The sequence below is a fragment of the Ruditapes philippinarum genome, unplaced genomic scaffold (assembly GCF_026571515.1).
Source record: "Ruditapes philippinarum isolate M1 unplaced genomic scaffold, ASM2657151v2 ctg2416_1_1_1_1, whole genome shotgun sequence".
NCBI classification, from domain to species: Eukaryota; Metazoa; Mollusca; class Bivalvia; order Venerida; family Veneridae; genus Ruditapes; species Ruditapes philippinarum.
Genome location: NW_026855928.1, coordinates 36032 through 51174, shown reverse-complemented (window position 1 = coordinate 51174; position 15143 = coordinate 36032). Strand labels below are relative to the sequence as shown.

Genomic DNA, 15143 nt, shown 5'->3' with positions numbered 1-15143 from the left:
TAAAAACTCATTTTTTTAAATACAAAAACACTATAATTAAAAACTTGTACTGACAGAAATGTTGACGAACCGTCCAGTTAGCTCAACATGTAGAACGTCTGACTGTTAATCAGACGATCCGGGTTCGATTCTGGTGCAGGTCACTGTCGTTGTGATTGATCATGAAATCCTTGCTAAGGTTATTCGCATGTACAAGTTATTAGTTCCTTGCAAAAGAGAAGACAACCAGTACTGGTTAACTGTTTGACAGCCTGCCTAGGAACGATGAGACGGCCGTACTACAACCACAGAAATGTGGTGCATGTAAGAAGTACATTTTACATTATAAAGTGCAGATCAAACTGCTTTTATTATACTGCAATAAAAAACACCTGTATATCAAATGCTTACTTTTTTTAAACATAGAAAACTGTCGTGTAGCATGAACTTAAATTCTGATCATTGTATCATTTCTTGGGAGCACAGGAAGTAGACGAGTTAAGCTAATGCGTTACGGTCTTACGTTATAGATACACGTATATTTAATTATGAAACATTTAATAGACATATCAAGATTTTGCTGTATGTCAAATTACTGCAAAGATAATATGCACATTAATTGATATGATCTATAAGATGACTGAAATTAAAATCATGTGATCAAATAGAAAAAACACACAATAGGACATAGCCGGAACAGTTAGTGTCCGCAATATAGATCGACACAACTACCAAAAATGCACATTAGACTTTGTAAGGAAACTAAGGGAGACTAATCCAATACAACTATATACAAGCAGGCTATATTGCTGATTTGTTAACTCCCCTTATCATAGAAGATATTTTTCTTTATAATTCGAAATACGTTAAATCCTGATTATTGTGTAATTATGATCTCATTTAAATGTATGAATCGTTCAAACAAGTTTAAACGAAATTTATTTTGTGACTTAAAAATTATATCAGAATTATAGTCAATGTACCACAAAGTCTTCTACTTTTTATATGTTTAATGCCTTGCGAAATATCAGATACTTGCCACTATGATTGGTAAAAAATGAACTATGAATTAGATATACATGTATATTTAAAATTAACATTACAAATACCTAGCTTTATAAAAACTAAACTATAATATTCTATATCTGATCCGTCAGTAAACAATATATATTTCTACCCACGGTAAACAGTCCGTATACACTACATACGGTAAATAGCCTGGGTTACCGAGGATGTTTGACTAACTGCTATTCCATTTCGAATGAAATAATTTCAAAGGAAGCTGGTAGCAAGTAGCAATAAACTATTTAGATGTATTAATGACGATATTAATGACGATCATTTATCAAAGGGGAGTAACTAAGAATAATCATTACACATTATCAGGATTGGTGTCACGGTCATTTTCTCACTAGCACTTTTGTTGTAGTTGAATCACTGAAACTCAAACCAGGGAACAAACTTTGTTTTTACTACTATTATGTAGTTTCAAAATGTAATCATGTATCTATTCTATTTTACTTCTAAATGAGTCACGTGATAACTGTGTTAACGCTGCTCGTAGCAAAACCAGAATCTTTGGTGTCGGTGTTGTTTTGTGATTTAATTACATTTTTGATCCTATCGGAAGAACCATCAGTTATAATCTCTTTACTTCTATATTGACCGTCGGTAACGTATTTGCCTTTGCAGAGAATACATAGTTTGACTCGAAGTAACACCTCCATATATGAAGTTGCAAACCTTTTGTTTGTGAAATAGTAAATTATCCAGTTAATTGATGGATGGAGATGTGCAAAAAGAGTAATTATCAGATGAGATTCGTAAGGGAAGTCGTCGTTTGAGTCTAAGACGATAAGAAGAGCATACGGTGCCCAACAGGTGAAGAAAACAGCGTAAATAATGAAGAGGGTCTTGGCTAATCGGAAGCTTTTCAAATTATTCTTTCTTTCACCTAAAATCTGCTGCTCGCGCATGCGCTTGTTATGAGATGTGACGTAAAGAAATATCTTAAAATAGCAGCATCCGATGATAAACGATGGGATCCACACAAGTGCTATTGAAAACACGATTGTGTAAGGATATGTCGCCATACGGTCCCAAATACACTCAATGCTCTTACGGTCGTAGCCATGATCACCTATTTCAGCGCCATTCAGCGAAACCAAAAGGATGCCAACAAAATAGACAGACATACACATTAATATGCATTTCTTTTTCGTGAATATGTGTTCGTAATGTTTATTTACACATATGTAGATGTAACGATTAAGGCTCATCAGGCCTATCGTCATCAGTGACGTCACACAGGAAATGGTACACATGCTTGCAATGGCTTGACATAGTTTCGGAACGCTTTCGAAAAACTCCTCGCCTTCAACTTTGGCTGAAAATAAAAGAGAACAAAACTAATTATTGATATAAAAGATCAAATTGTGCTAACGTATATTCACTACTAGGTTCCTCCCTTTATATGTTTACTTCTGGAAATTGCAACATCTCTCATGCTTTCTATGCAGTATGCAATTTTCTTGTGATCCCGAAGAAAATACATGCGACGAAGATTTAGAACTACATGTACTTCATAAAGTCCATCGTATGATACCCACGGTTGATTAACATGTAACATGTAATAGAAAGAGCATCGAAACACGAGGCTATCTGATTTGTACGAGGGGGCGTAGCCCCCCGAGTATTAATCAGATTGCCGAGTGTTTTGGTGTTCTTTCTCTTTTGTATTATAGTCAAACATAAAAACACGTTCCCTGTTTCATAATATGAAACCCCAGAAAAAAGGAACCAATGAACGAGCATCTGAATATGATATTTCTGTCGCCTTACCTTTCTCTGCCGTCACAATAAGTAAACCCCAGCAAAAATGAGCCAATCAATGGGCATACTCTCGAGTGCGGGTAACTAATACCTGCACTCCAGTTAAAGCACTGTGCATGTATATGTATATGATTTAACTCCGACACATTTTCAACAGAAGGTCCCCAAACTATGATACAAACATATCATAACAGGTTATCAATAAATGATAAATGTTAATGATTCGGCCGTGGGTATCCGACCATGATAAAGTCACGATATTGCTTTTAGTTTAAAATACAATGTATAGAAGTAAAAGAACTTAGTGTTAAATTTCTATTATTCTCTCTTTTTATCATTACATTGGCACATATTCAATAGTTCAATACAATGTCATTTCACATTACCACATGCAAGCAAATTAATAAATCGGTAAATAGTATCACGTTACAATATTTCAATACAATGTCATGTACGTATCACATGATAATTCCTGACCAATAGTATGCCATTCCCAGTGTACCACATGACAATACCTTACTACATTGCCATTCCCTATGAACCACACGATAGTTCCTGAGCTCCCACTTTTCCACATGACAGTACTTCCCTACGTACCACAATGCCTTAATACAATGTTATACTATATGACAATATGGTACTACCTGTACCACCTGACACTAACTTAGTAAAATGTCATTCCCTATGTACCACACGGTAATATCTCAATAATAATACATTATGTCAGTTGTTTAAATGGTCGATGTTAATTGTAAAGGATATACATGTATAGAGATTTAAACTTTTTTTATTTTTCAGAGCTGTTATAACTTTGGAGGACTTTAAGTTGGGACTTTAGTCACACCAAAGATAGAATTGTGAACTTCGGTTGCCTCGCCTTGTATTATTGCGGGCACAATCAGTCACACCAAAGATGTACTTGTGAACTTGGGTTGCCTCGCCTTGTATTATTGCGGGCACGATCAAGCACTCAAGAAGACCCACCGACCTTTCTTTCGCAAGATTATTGGATAGCTTCATAACAGTTTCAAGAATCCATCCGGCAGCGCTGAATGGCTGGTTATTTGATGCCGGCAAAGTTGACCACTTGGCCACGAGCAAAACAAAAGGGCCACGATGGCCCAGAGTCATTCACCAGAAACAACTGTTTTTCAGTGATGGAAATAATCCATTGTCAATATTTTCTAATATTAAATTTGAGCAGAGAATATGTTTAAACAATAATTTGAAGACATGCCATGACCTGGGACATTTAAGCTTTAGCTTAAACGGGGCCAATCAAATTAATATGAGCAAACTTGATAAAAGACTACATAAGAATGCTACGAAGTTTGGTGATCATCTATCAATTATTTCAGTAGGAAATGATGTTCAAATGTTTTTCTATTTTTAGCTTAAGTGGCCCCTAAAAGGGGCCAATCAAATTAATATGAGCAAACTTGATAAGAGAGTACCTAAGAATGCTACAGACAAAGTTTGGTGATCATCCATCAATAAGTTACGAGTAGATGTTTAAAGGTATTTTTATTTTTAGCTTTAGCGGCCCCTAAAGGGGCCAATCAAATTAATATGAGTAAACTTAATAAAAAAACTACCCAAGAATACTACAGACAAAGTTTGGTTATCATCCATCAATTAGTTCTCTAAAGGTATTTATATTTTTAGCTTTAGTGGCCCCTAATGGGGCTAATCAAATTAATATAAGCAAACTTGATAAAAGACTACCCAAGAATGCTACAGACAAAGTTTGGAGATCATCCACCAATTAGTTCTATAGAAGAAGATGTTTAAAAGTTTTTCTATTTCTAGCTCTTGTGACCCCTAAAAGGGACCAATCAAATTAATATTAGCAAACTTGATAAAAGACTACCCAAGAATGCTACAGACAAAGTTTGGTGATAATCCATCAAATAGTTCTGTTAAACGTATTTCTATTTTTAGCTTTAGCGGCCCCTAAAAGGGACTGTGACTGTCACAAGGATGTTACAGACCAAATTTGAAGTAAATCTGCCCAGCAGTTTTAGATAAGAAGACGATTGTTGACGCATGACGACGGACGCCGAACCATCCCCTTTGATACTAATAGCTAACCGTGAACATTCGTTTGGTGATCATCCATCAATTATTTCTGTAGAAAAAGATGTTCAAAGGATTTCTATACCCCTAAAATGGGTCAATCAAATTGATATGAGCAAAGTAATAGAAAGATCATCGAAACACGAGGCTATCTGATTTGTAAGAGGGGGCGTAGCCCCCGAGTATTAATCAGATTGCCGAGTGTTTTGATGTTCTTTCTCTTTTGTATCATAGTCAAACATAAAAACACGTTCCCTGTTGTCACAATATGATACACCGAGAAAAAGTAACCAATGAACGAGCATCTGAATATGATATTGAATATGATATGATACAACTTGATAAAAGACTACCCAAGAATGCTACTGACAGTTTGGTGATCATCAATTAGTTCTGTAGTAGACGATGTTGAAAGGTTTTTCTATTTTTACCTCTGTTGACCCTAAAAGGGGCCTATTGAAATGGCACGAGCAAATTCAAGTGTGACTGTCACAAGGATGTTACAGACCAAATTTGAAGTAAATCTGCCCAGCAGTTTTAGATAAGAAGACGATTGTTGACGCATGACGACGGACGCCGAACCATCCCCTTTGATACTAATAGCTAACCGTGAACATTCGGTTCTGGTGAGCTAAAAATAATCTTAATGACTTACCTACAATGCTCATTGGCTGTGCAAGTATTGTAACATACAGATCAGATATTGCCAAATTAGCAATAAAAATTGACTCTGCATTCCTTTGTCTGGATTTTGTTGCAATAACCACCAAGGTCAACATATTCCCAAATGTTCCAGCAACACTAGCAATTAGCAATATGATTATACACGGTATAGCTAGCCAAGGTTCTGTTATGATAAACTGATGTCGCTCGTAGAAAAGTTCATTGTTCACAGTCTCAGATGATAATGTCATATTATGTGTATCATTAAATTCGGTCATAGAAATTTCTATAAAATTCGTCATTCTTACCAACCAAATGAAAAACGAGACTTAATTGCCTTCCGTATTTATTATATTTAAATAATTTTTTTTTAAAAGTAATAATTTGATATAAAAATGTCCTTTAGTTGTTTGATGACCAATGTAGTTATCTAGGGTCATCAATGATAACTGAGATCTTTTCGTCGGATTTGTATATTTATTACAATTCACTTCGGCAAACGGAAATATGCTTGTCTACGTGAAATATCAACAACAACAATATAGAGTGTAAAGTCAACAAAATATGGTTTAAATAAGTCAGTTAATATGAAAAGTCGGTAATTAGAGATGTTCCGATAACATAATTATGATAAGATAAAAATCAACTTAAATAAGGTTAATGACCCATCTGAAGGTCCTTAAGAAGTGTCTGTCAAAACTTTATGTATACTAGCAAGAGAATGGTTTGAAAGTCTTCATTATTTACGTGTTTGTTTCTGAATAATGAATTAATCAAAACTTGTTAGGGACAGATTCTGAATTCATATGATGATATGTGTGTAGCCTGAGACAATTTATTCTGTAGTTTGCGATTAAACGCTAAAATTACCTCTTGTAATTTACAATGAACTTAGAAACTTACTAACAGACACCAGGCGGTTATCCTACCTGGGTTCCAATTAGACTGGTCGATAGTAAAGGCTGGAGTACCCCAAGGCTCCATCCTTGGGCCGCTACTATTTCTTGTTTTCATCAATGACATCGTGATAGATATAGGCTCTAAAATTAATCTTTTTGCTGACGATACCAGTTTACATATTATTGGTGACTACCCTGCTTCTGCTGCTGAAACACTTCAATCTGACATAGACAAGATATCAGATTGGGCTGAAAAATGGCTTGTTACTTTCAATCCATCGAAGTCTGAATCTATGGTTATCTCTCGTAAAAGAAATAAACCCTTTCATCATTCACTTCTTATGCATAACCAACAAATAACAATCGTCAACAGTCACAAACATCTTGGCCTCCACCTTTCAGACGATTGCTCGTGGCATTGTCACATTAACTATATTACCGAACGAGCCTGGAAGAGGATACACATTATGAGGAAATTGAAGTTTCAGCTTGACCGTAGATCTCTTGAAGTGATATACTAGTATCTAACTTTCATCCGACCGATTTTGGAATACGCCGATGTTGTCTATCTAAACTGCACACAATATGAGAAACTTGAGCTTGACAAACTTCAAAATGAAGCGTCGCGTATTGTGTGTGGTGCTACAAAACTTGTATCATTAGTTCAACTCTATAGTGAAGTTCCTCGGGAATCCTTAGAATCTCGAAGAAACAATCATATGCTTATCTTACTTTATAAAATGAAAAATGGCTTAACACCAGATTACTTGTGTTCTTTACTTCCACCTACTGTAGGTGAAAATTCAAGGTACGATCTACGAAATGCTACAAATATTCAGACTATTCGAACACGAACAACTCTATCAAAATGCTTTTCTTCCAACTGCTCTAACTAAATGGAACGCCCTTCCAGAAGTACAAAATTTACGTTCACTGTCCTTTTTCAAATCCCATTTGAGACGAAGCAGCTCTAGTTTATTTCTATGAAGGCGATAGAAAATGGCAGATCTATCATGCTCTACTTCGTACTGAATGTAGTTCTCTTTAATTTTATATAACAAACTGATGCAGTCTTGTATTCTCATTCCTTTATATATATATAATATATATATATATATATATATATATATATATATATATATATATATATATATATATATATATATATATATATATATATATATTATATATTTTTTGTTTTATATTATAACTAAATGTTAGAAACAATTTTGACTTTAACTTCTTAAAAACAATGTAAAATCAGATATATTTCAATCAAGTCACATATACTGTCATACCATATCTTATGCACTGTAAATCTATAATTCGGACCCAATCCTTTTTCAACATACTATGTTTGTATTGTGTACATTATTGTCTGTATATATGATTGTGAATTTGTTCGAAATAAACTATGTTTAAACTAAAACTAAACAGATGTCAGCAAATCACATAATAGCGTGATTTGCATTATCAAATCCCCGCAAAAAATAGTGTGATTTCTCGATAGCATGAAAAGGGTGAAATGGGCCTGCTGATGAGTAATAATATCAAGTGCAACATGTATCATGCCCACAGCACCGGCTGATGCATTATTCAATCTTCAACATGATATATATCACGCCTACCAGCACCGACTGATGCAGTATTCAATCTGCAACATGATATATATCACGCCTACCAGCACCGGCTGATGCAGTATTCAATCTGCAACATGATATATATCACGCCTACCAGCACCGGCTGATGCATTATTCAATCTTCAACTTGATATATATCACGCCTACCAGCACCGACTGATGCAGTATTCAATCTTCAACATGATATATATCACGCCTACCAGCACCGACTGATGCAGTATTCAATTTTCAACATGATATATATCACGCCTACCAGCACCGACTGATGCAGTATTCAATCTTCAACATGATATATATCACGCCTACCAGCACCGACTTATGCAGTATTCAATCTTCAACATGATATATATCACGACTACCAGCACCGACTTATGCAGTATTCAACTTTCAACATGATATATATCACACCTACCAGCACAGACTGATGCAGTATTCAATCTTCAACATGATATATATCACACCTACCAGCACCGACTTATGCAGTATTTAATTTACAACATGATATATGTCACGCCTACTAGCACCGACTGATGCAGTAATCAATCTTCAATATGATATATATCACGCCTACCAGAACCGACTTATGCAGTATTCAACTTTAAACATGATATATATCACACCTACCAGCACCGACTGATGCAGTATTCAATTTTCAACATTATATATCACGACTACCAGCATCGACTGATGCAGTATTCAATTTTCAACATGATATATATCACGCCTACCAGCACTGACTGATGCAGTATTCAATTTTCAACATGATATATATCACGCCTACTAGCACCGACTGATGCAGTATTCAATTTTCAACATGATATATGTCACGCACCCAGCAACGGCTTATGCAGTATTCAATTTTCAATACGATATCAATCACGCCCACAGCACCCGCTTATACAGTATTCAATCTTCAACACGATATCAATAACGCCGCTAGCACCGGCTTATTTAGTATTCAATCTTTAACATGATATATGTCACGCACCCAGCACCGGCTTATACAGTATTCAATATTCAAAATGATATAGGTCACGCCCCTAGCACCGGTTTATACAGTATTCAACATGATACAAATGTATAGGTCACGCCCCTAGCACCGGCTTATACAGTATTCCATCTCCAACATGATACGCATTGGGATCAATGTTTCGGACGCAACAGAAAAATATATCAACCAAGTATTAAGGGGGTAGGGGACATATTCAATCTGTGGCCCGGTCAAATTTATTGATAATACATACATGGTGTTTTGAGATCCTGAAAACTTTTGATATTTCTTTGTCATTATAATTTTTGCTTGTTTGCATAAAGGAAATTATCAGTAGTGTGCGTATTAAGCTAATCTAAACATTTTGGTAGCTTTGTATGTATTTGTGACTCTCCGAATGGAGGTTAAAAAGTTGAAAATCAAGCATTGACAATTTGACAGTTGGCGCCAAACAAGTGAGAAACTTTGGATAAATTTTGTGAAAAATCTAAACGTATGACTGACAGTAACTTGAACGTTTTTGAAAGTGCCATTGACTGCACTGTGTGTAAGTGACATTTTAAAATGAATCGGCGATTTCTGGAGTATCCTGCACCTTCATGAAGATGGCCCATATTAGTATATTTCAGGTGCGATTTTTGGTGGGTGGGGGCAAATGTACATTGCTGTCAGTCATTATTTTTAGGGGCAATTGATGCACACTATTATTTTCTTCAATGTTTGTCATATATCCTTGAAAAATGCTGGGCACTTTGTTATCTTCCTGTTCAAAAGATTTTGAAATATTTGGAATTTTGCGTCTTGCCACACTGAACTTCAAAATAGCTCATTTTTAAGTCCCCCGCCCTCTAAATACTCTATAAATTCCCTCGCATTGTTTTGATCACAACATGTTATAAACATGGCTTATTTTCCACGCTGAAGCGGGAGGGGGGGGGACATATATGTGACATGGTTATATTGTAAATACAATAAACTTACAATAAGTAATGACATACATGATTTATAAACACGTGTTTTCTTTCCAGCTTTAATAGATTAGAAACATAAATGATAATGTTTAAAAAAGTTGTCCGATTTTAAGACACAAATACAAAACATAACAAAAGTTTACTATCTAGGTTGAAAAAATATTAACAATTTAAGTTAAACTTGCATCAGGTCTAGAGAAAAAAAAACATTTCATCAGTGAAAGAATAGTTTTACTCATTCCATATTTTTCTTACATTAGAAGTACAGTGTAGTAAAACAAAGTTTTGAAATAATAACAAACACAACAAAAAGTAAAAATCATAATTAAAACAGGTAAGTGTCTGTAAGTGTCAAAACAAAAGGAGTAAGTTCAGAAATCTGTCGGACTATCGGTTGTCAATTATCAATAAAACACGGTTATATCTTCAGTATATATTTCTGTACATTTGTGCAATAACAAAAAATAAATATAGAATAAACTTTCAAAATGTTTTGGCAAATCATACCTGCACATAAAAGATCAATACAATATCATTGTATTTTTTACAATACAAAATCACAGATAAGTGAGCGATGAAAGAAGTGAACAAAAATTCAAATTTATGATAATTGTGATGTTATATCTATATTATTGGCGTATAATTAAGTATGAACTTATCAGAAGTTCTAATTCAATAAATATGTAAAGAAATACAAGGATTTTACTATGAACCAGGTAAAATATTAGTATTTTCCTCTCTTTGTACAAAAATTTTGACAATTTTCTCAATGTACCGGTATTATGATTAGACATAACTCAGACAAATTTATCTATACTAGGTCAAGTTGATCTAATATTGTATTTTATGCGTAGTTTAAATTTTTCAATTTATTTTGTTCTCAATAATTTCATTACAGTTTATTTTTACTCTCAATAACAATTGTATATTCTTTATGTACTGCATGCCATTTTAGATTTAAAAAGAATTACTTAACTAAAATTCAATAAAAACGAAATTTGAAAAAGGAAGCGTTTTGTTGACCAGTATAATAAATCCACAGATTTTCAACATAAACTAAGGGAAATATTGAAAAACACTAAATTCGCAACAAAAATCGTTAGTAACCTTTCTTATGCAAAAAAGTTACAAATTTTACAGAATTTATCAAAAATTTTTTAATTTTTGGGAAAAACTGTAAAATGTATGTTTCCTAAAAGGGAAAAAGTGAAAAAAATTTTCTTACGCCCAAACATAAAGCGGTCGGTAGGCCCAAATTAAAAAACTTGAATTTAAATGCAAAAAAAATAATTATGGAAATCAAACACAATACTTCAATGATCATACAATATATTGGACACTTATTGAACATCATAAACTGAGAGTACCTGATAAATTAGGAATCTTTTTTGTATGTTATTCGATACTTTCATGTGCATGATTAAACTTACAGGACAATGAACGTTATTGGTGGACCCGCCATTTTATACAAAAGTTAATAAGTGTAGATAAACTCAATACGTTCATATGTAAAATAAACTGAGATCTAAACGCAGTTCGAGAAAATATGGTTAACAAGAACTTAAATATCTGAGCAATTTAACTGGAAAGTTAAAATTCTAATACATGTATGTACATTTTATTTGAGAACTATCCTTTTCCTTTAATTTTATAATGGCATGATCTATCCTTTACATTGTATTTTAGACTTCAGTTTTATTCAAGACTTCAGTTTGTAATTTTAAAACGACCAATGAAAGTTCTTCTTTTATTCAGATCCTCCCTGTAAATTTTACAGGAAGTCAAACTGATTTTAAACGGCCGTCGGCCCGACAAAAAATTAACTTACACAAGGTTTATCCCCAACTCCTCGTCTCCCTGGTACCATTCCCCTACACCCTTATACCTTTGTTTACATTTAACTTAATTTTCTTCTTCATGTTGGGGGAATGTTCATTGTATGCCGCCCTTCCTTGTACATTTTACCATGCCCATTTTAAGATAAAGTCACTTTAAGATGTTTAGCCATAATAGTTTCACTCATTACACACAGAAGGCATGCATAAAAGTTCAAATATTTCTGATCTAATTGGTGTCCTAAAAATTCAAAAGGAAAACTGGAATCTTACAAAACAAAAACAAAATGAAAGAAAGAAAAAAAGTACTCAAATTGAAATCCCGGTGAACAACCAACATGTATGCAAATATTGTATCATCACTAAATATGAGTTATTTTTATAAAGGCGGTTCTAAGTAGAAATCTTAAAACTTGTTTGATAGAAAACGGTTGGAATGTATTATTTTAAACATGATTGGACATTTGTATTTAAACGACCAAACATCATAAAATAAATTGCCTTTATAGTGTTCCAACGATGAAAACAAATGACAAAGTTTCAAATCTGACCATTTAAAATGTAGCCATTTTATTTAAAGAATAAATAAGTGTACTGTAGAATGTAAAATATTTTGTTTTAACAGGTGGTCGTGTTAACGCTGCTTATAGCAATACCTGAATCTTTAGTTTCCGTGTTATTCTGGTATTTAATTACATTCTTTAGTCGTCTGGAAGTGGGGAAAGAAGATCCATCAGTAATATATTCCTTGCTTCCGTATTGTCCGTCGGTAACGTATTTGCCTTTGCAGAGAATACATAGTTTGACTTGAAGTAACACCTCCATATATGAAGTTGCAAACCTTTTGTTTGTGAAATAGTAAATTATCCAGTTAACTGATGGATGGAGATGTGCAAAAAGAGTAATTATCAGATGAGATTCGTAAGGGAAGTCGTCGTTTGAGTCTAAGACGATTAGAAGAGCATACGGTGCCCAACAGGTGAAGAAAACAGCGTAAATAATGAAGAGGGTCTTAGCCAATCGGAAGCTTTTCATATTATTCTTGTTTTCCCCTAAAATCTGCTGCTCGCGCATGCGCTTGTTATGAGATGTGACGTAAAGAAATATCTTAAAATAGCAGCATCCGATGATAAACGATGGTATCCACACAAGTGCTATTGAAAACACGATTGTGTAAGGATATGTCGCCATACGGTCCCAAATACACTCAATGCTCTTACGGTCGTAGCCATGATCACCTATTTCAGCGCCATTCAGCGAAACCAAAAGGATGCCAACAAAATAGACAGACATACACATTAATATGCATTTCTTTTTCGTGAATATGTGTTCGTAATGTTTATTTACACATATGTAGATGTAACGATTAAGGCTCATCAGGCCTATCGTCATCAGTGACGTCACACAGGAAATGGTACACATGCTTGCAATGGCTTGACATAGTTTTGGAACACTTTCGAAAAACTCCTCGCCTTCAACTTTGGCTGAAAAAAAATGATACGATTAAAAAAATCAAATGTTCCAAGAATTTTTGATATGTTTGTTTAATAAAGATTTGTTAACATCGTTTGAGAAATCATTTTATGACGCGATATTGCTTTTTTGTCAATGTAATATTTGCATGTAGTATTTCATTATACCCGTTTGGTAAAAAAAGTACTGCCTACAAAACTGGTGCAATGCCTATTAATGATATGTCATTCTGTATGTTTCACAAGTCAACGTCTCCGTATGGTCTGTAAATGTTTGTTAAAAAGAAATTTAACGTTCTATGAAATAAGTCTTTGGTGGTGAATGGCAACCGATTAAAAATCCTGTGGAATTAACCAAAAAAATCTTAATGACTTACCTACAATGCTCATTGGCTGTGCAAGTGTTGTAACATACAGATCGGATATTGCCAAATTAGCAATAAAAATTGTCTCAGCATTCCTTTGTCTGGTTTTTGTTGCAATAACCACCAGAGTCAAAATGTTCCCAAATGTTCCAGCAACACTAGCAATTAGCAATATGATTATACACGGTATAGCTAGCCATGGTTCTGTTATGATAAACTGATGTCGCTCATAGAATAGTAAACTGTCTACAGATTTAGCCGATGATGACATGGTATACTTGCAAGTATATTCAGTAACTGAATTATTTACCAAATAATCCATTTTAGTCAGCAATATTCAAATGTAGCACTGGCGCGGAACTTACATGAATTCTTTCATATAAATAGTGTTTCAAATACTTCCTTGTTTTGTTTATGATCAATGAAGTTATATCTTCTGACTACTGACTCGAATTACTTATGTTGCATTTGTTAGTTTATTAAAATCCGGAACTGGAAGAAGGCGTGTTTAAGTGAACAATATAAATTGATAAACAACAACAGTGCACTTTTAACGTGTATATACTTTACTATAAACAAATCATTTAATGTGAAGGTCGGTAATACTAAATTATCCTGGCTGATTGACGGCATGTCGTATTTTTCTGGCTGATTGACGGCATGTCGTATTTTCCTGGCTGATTGACGGCATGTCGTATTTTCCTGGCTGATTGACGGTATGTCGTATTTTCCTGGCTGATTGACGGTATGTCGTATTTTCCTGGCTGATTGACGGCATGTCGTATTTTCCTGTCTGATTGACGGTATGTCGTATTTTCCTGGCTGATTGACGGTATGTCGTATTTTCCTGGCTGATTGACGGTATGTCGTATTTTCCTGGCTGATTGACGGCATGTCGTATTTTCGCTCTTTTGTTTCTCAAGACAAAGTCAACTGTCATATCATTTTCGCATTCATGAGGTGTAAAAGCAAAAAGACGACAAAAATAGACAAGAAAAAGAAACATAACATATGTCGTGTTTTCGCTTTTTACTTTTCGTGTTTTTATATTTTCGCACATTTACGTTTTTGTGTTTTTGCTTTTTTCGTATTATCCATACAATATAGTATTTTTGCTTTTTCGCATTGGTGCATTTTCGGTTTTTAGCATTGTTGCTTTTTTTTACTGTGCAGTATCTTTGACTAGTGTTTTCGCATTTCGTGGTGAAAAAGTGAAAATTCGATATGGCGTTAATCATTCACCATACTAAACAATCATATTTGCAACGGTAAACTAAGTTGAAACTTACTGTCTTACAGTTAATCATATTGCAATTTATAGTTTTACAATACCCTTATGAAGTCAAACCTTATATTTTAAAGTTAATATTCTGCCGTAGTTCATGATAAATTAACTTTCCTACAATAATTTGCGCTAAAA

At 34.1% G+C, this 15143-nt stretch overlaps 2 protein-coding genes across 2 annotated transcripts; both read right to left on the bottom strand.

Annotated features, from left to right (window-relative positions):
• Nucleotides 1-715: 715 nt before the first annotated feature.
• On the bottom strand, nucleotides 716-5996 carry LOC132744870 (melatonin receptor type 1B-B-like). The gene is made up of 2 exons (XM_060733659.1): nucleotides 5543-5996; nucleotides 716-2365 (listed from the first exon to the last, which is right to left on the bottom strand). The coding sequence occupies exons 1-2, from the start codon at nucleotides 5850-5852 to the stop codon at nucleotides 1512-1514; spliced, it is 1164 nt and encodes a 387-aa protein (XP_060589642.1). The 5' UTR covers nucleotides 5853-5996; the 3' UTR covers nucleotides 716-1511.
• A 6178-nt stretch (nucleotides 5997-12174) lies between these two features.
• LOC132744869 (melatonin receptor type 1A-like) lies at nucleotides 12175-14176 on the bottom strand. Its single transcript, XM_060733657.1, has 2 exons — nucleotides 13736-14176; nucleotides 12175-13370 (listed from the first exon to the last, which is right to left on the bottom strand). The coding sequence occupies exons 1-2, from the start codon at nucleotides 14043-14045 to the stop codon at nucleotides 12505-12507; spliced, it is 1176 nt and encodes a 391-aa protein (XP_060589640.1). The 5' UTR covers nucleotides 14046-14176; the 3' UTR covers nucleotides 12175-12504.
• Between the last annotated feature and the right edge of the window lie 967 nt (nucleotides 14177-15143).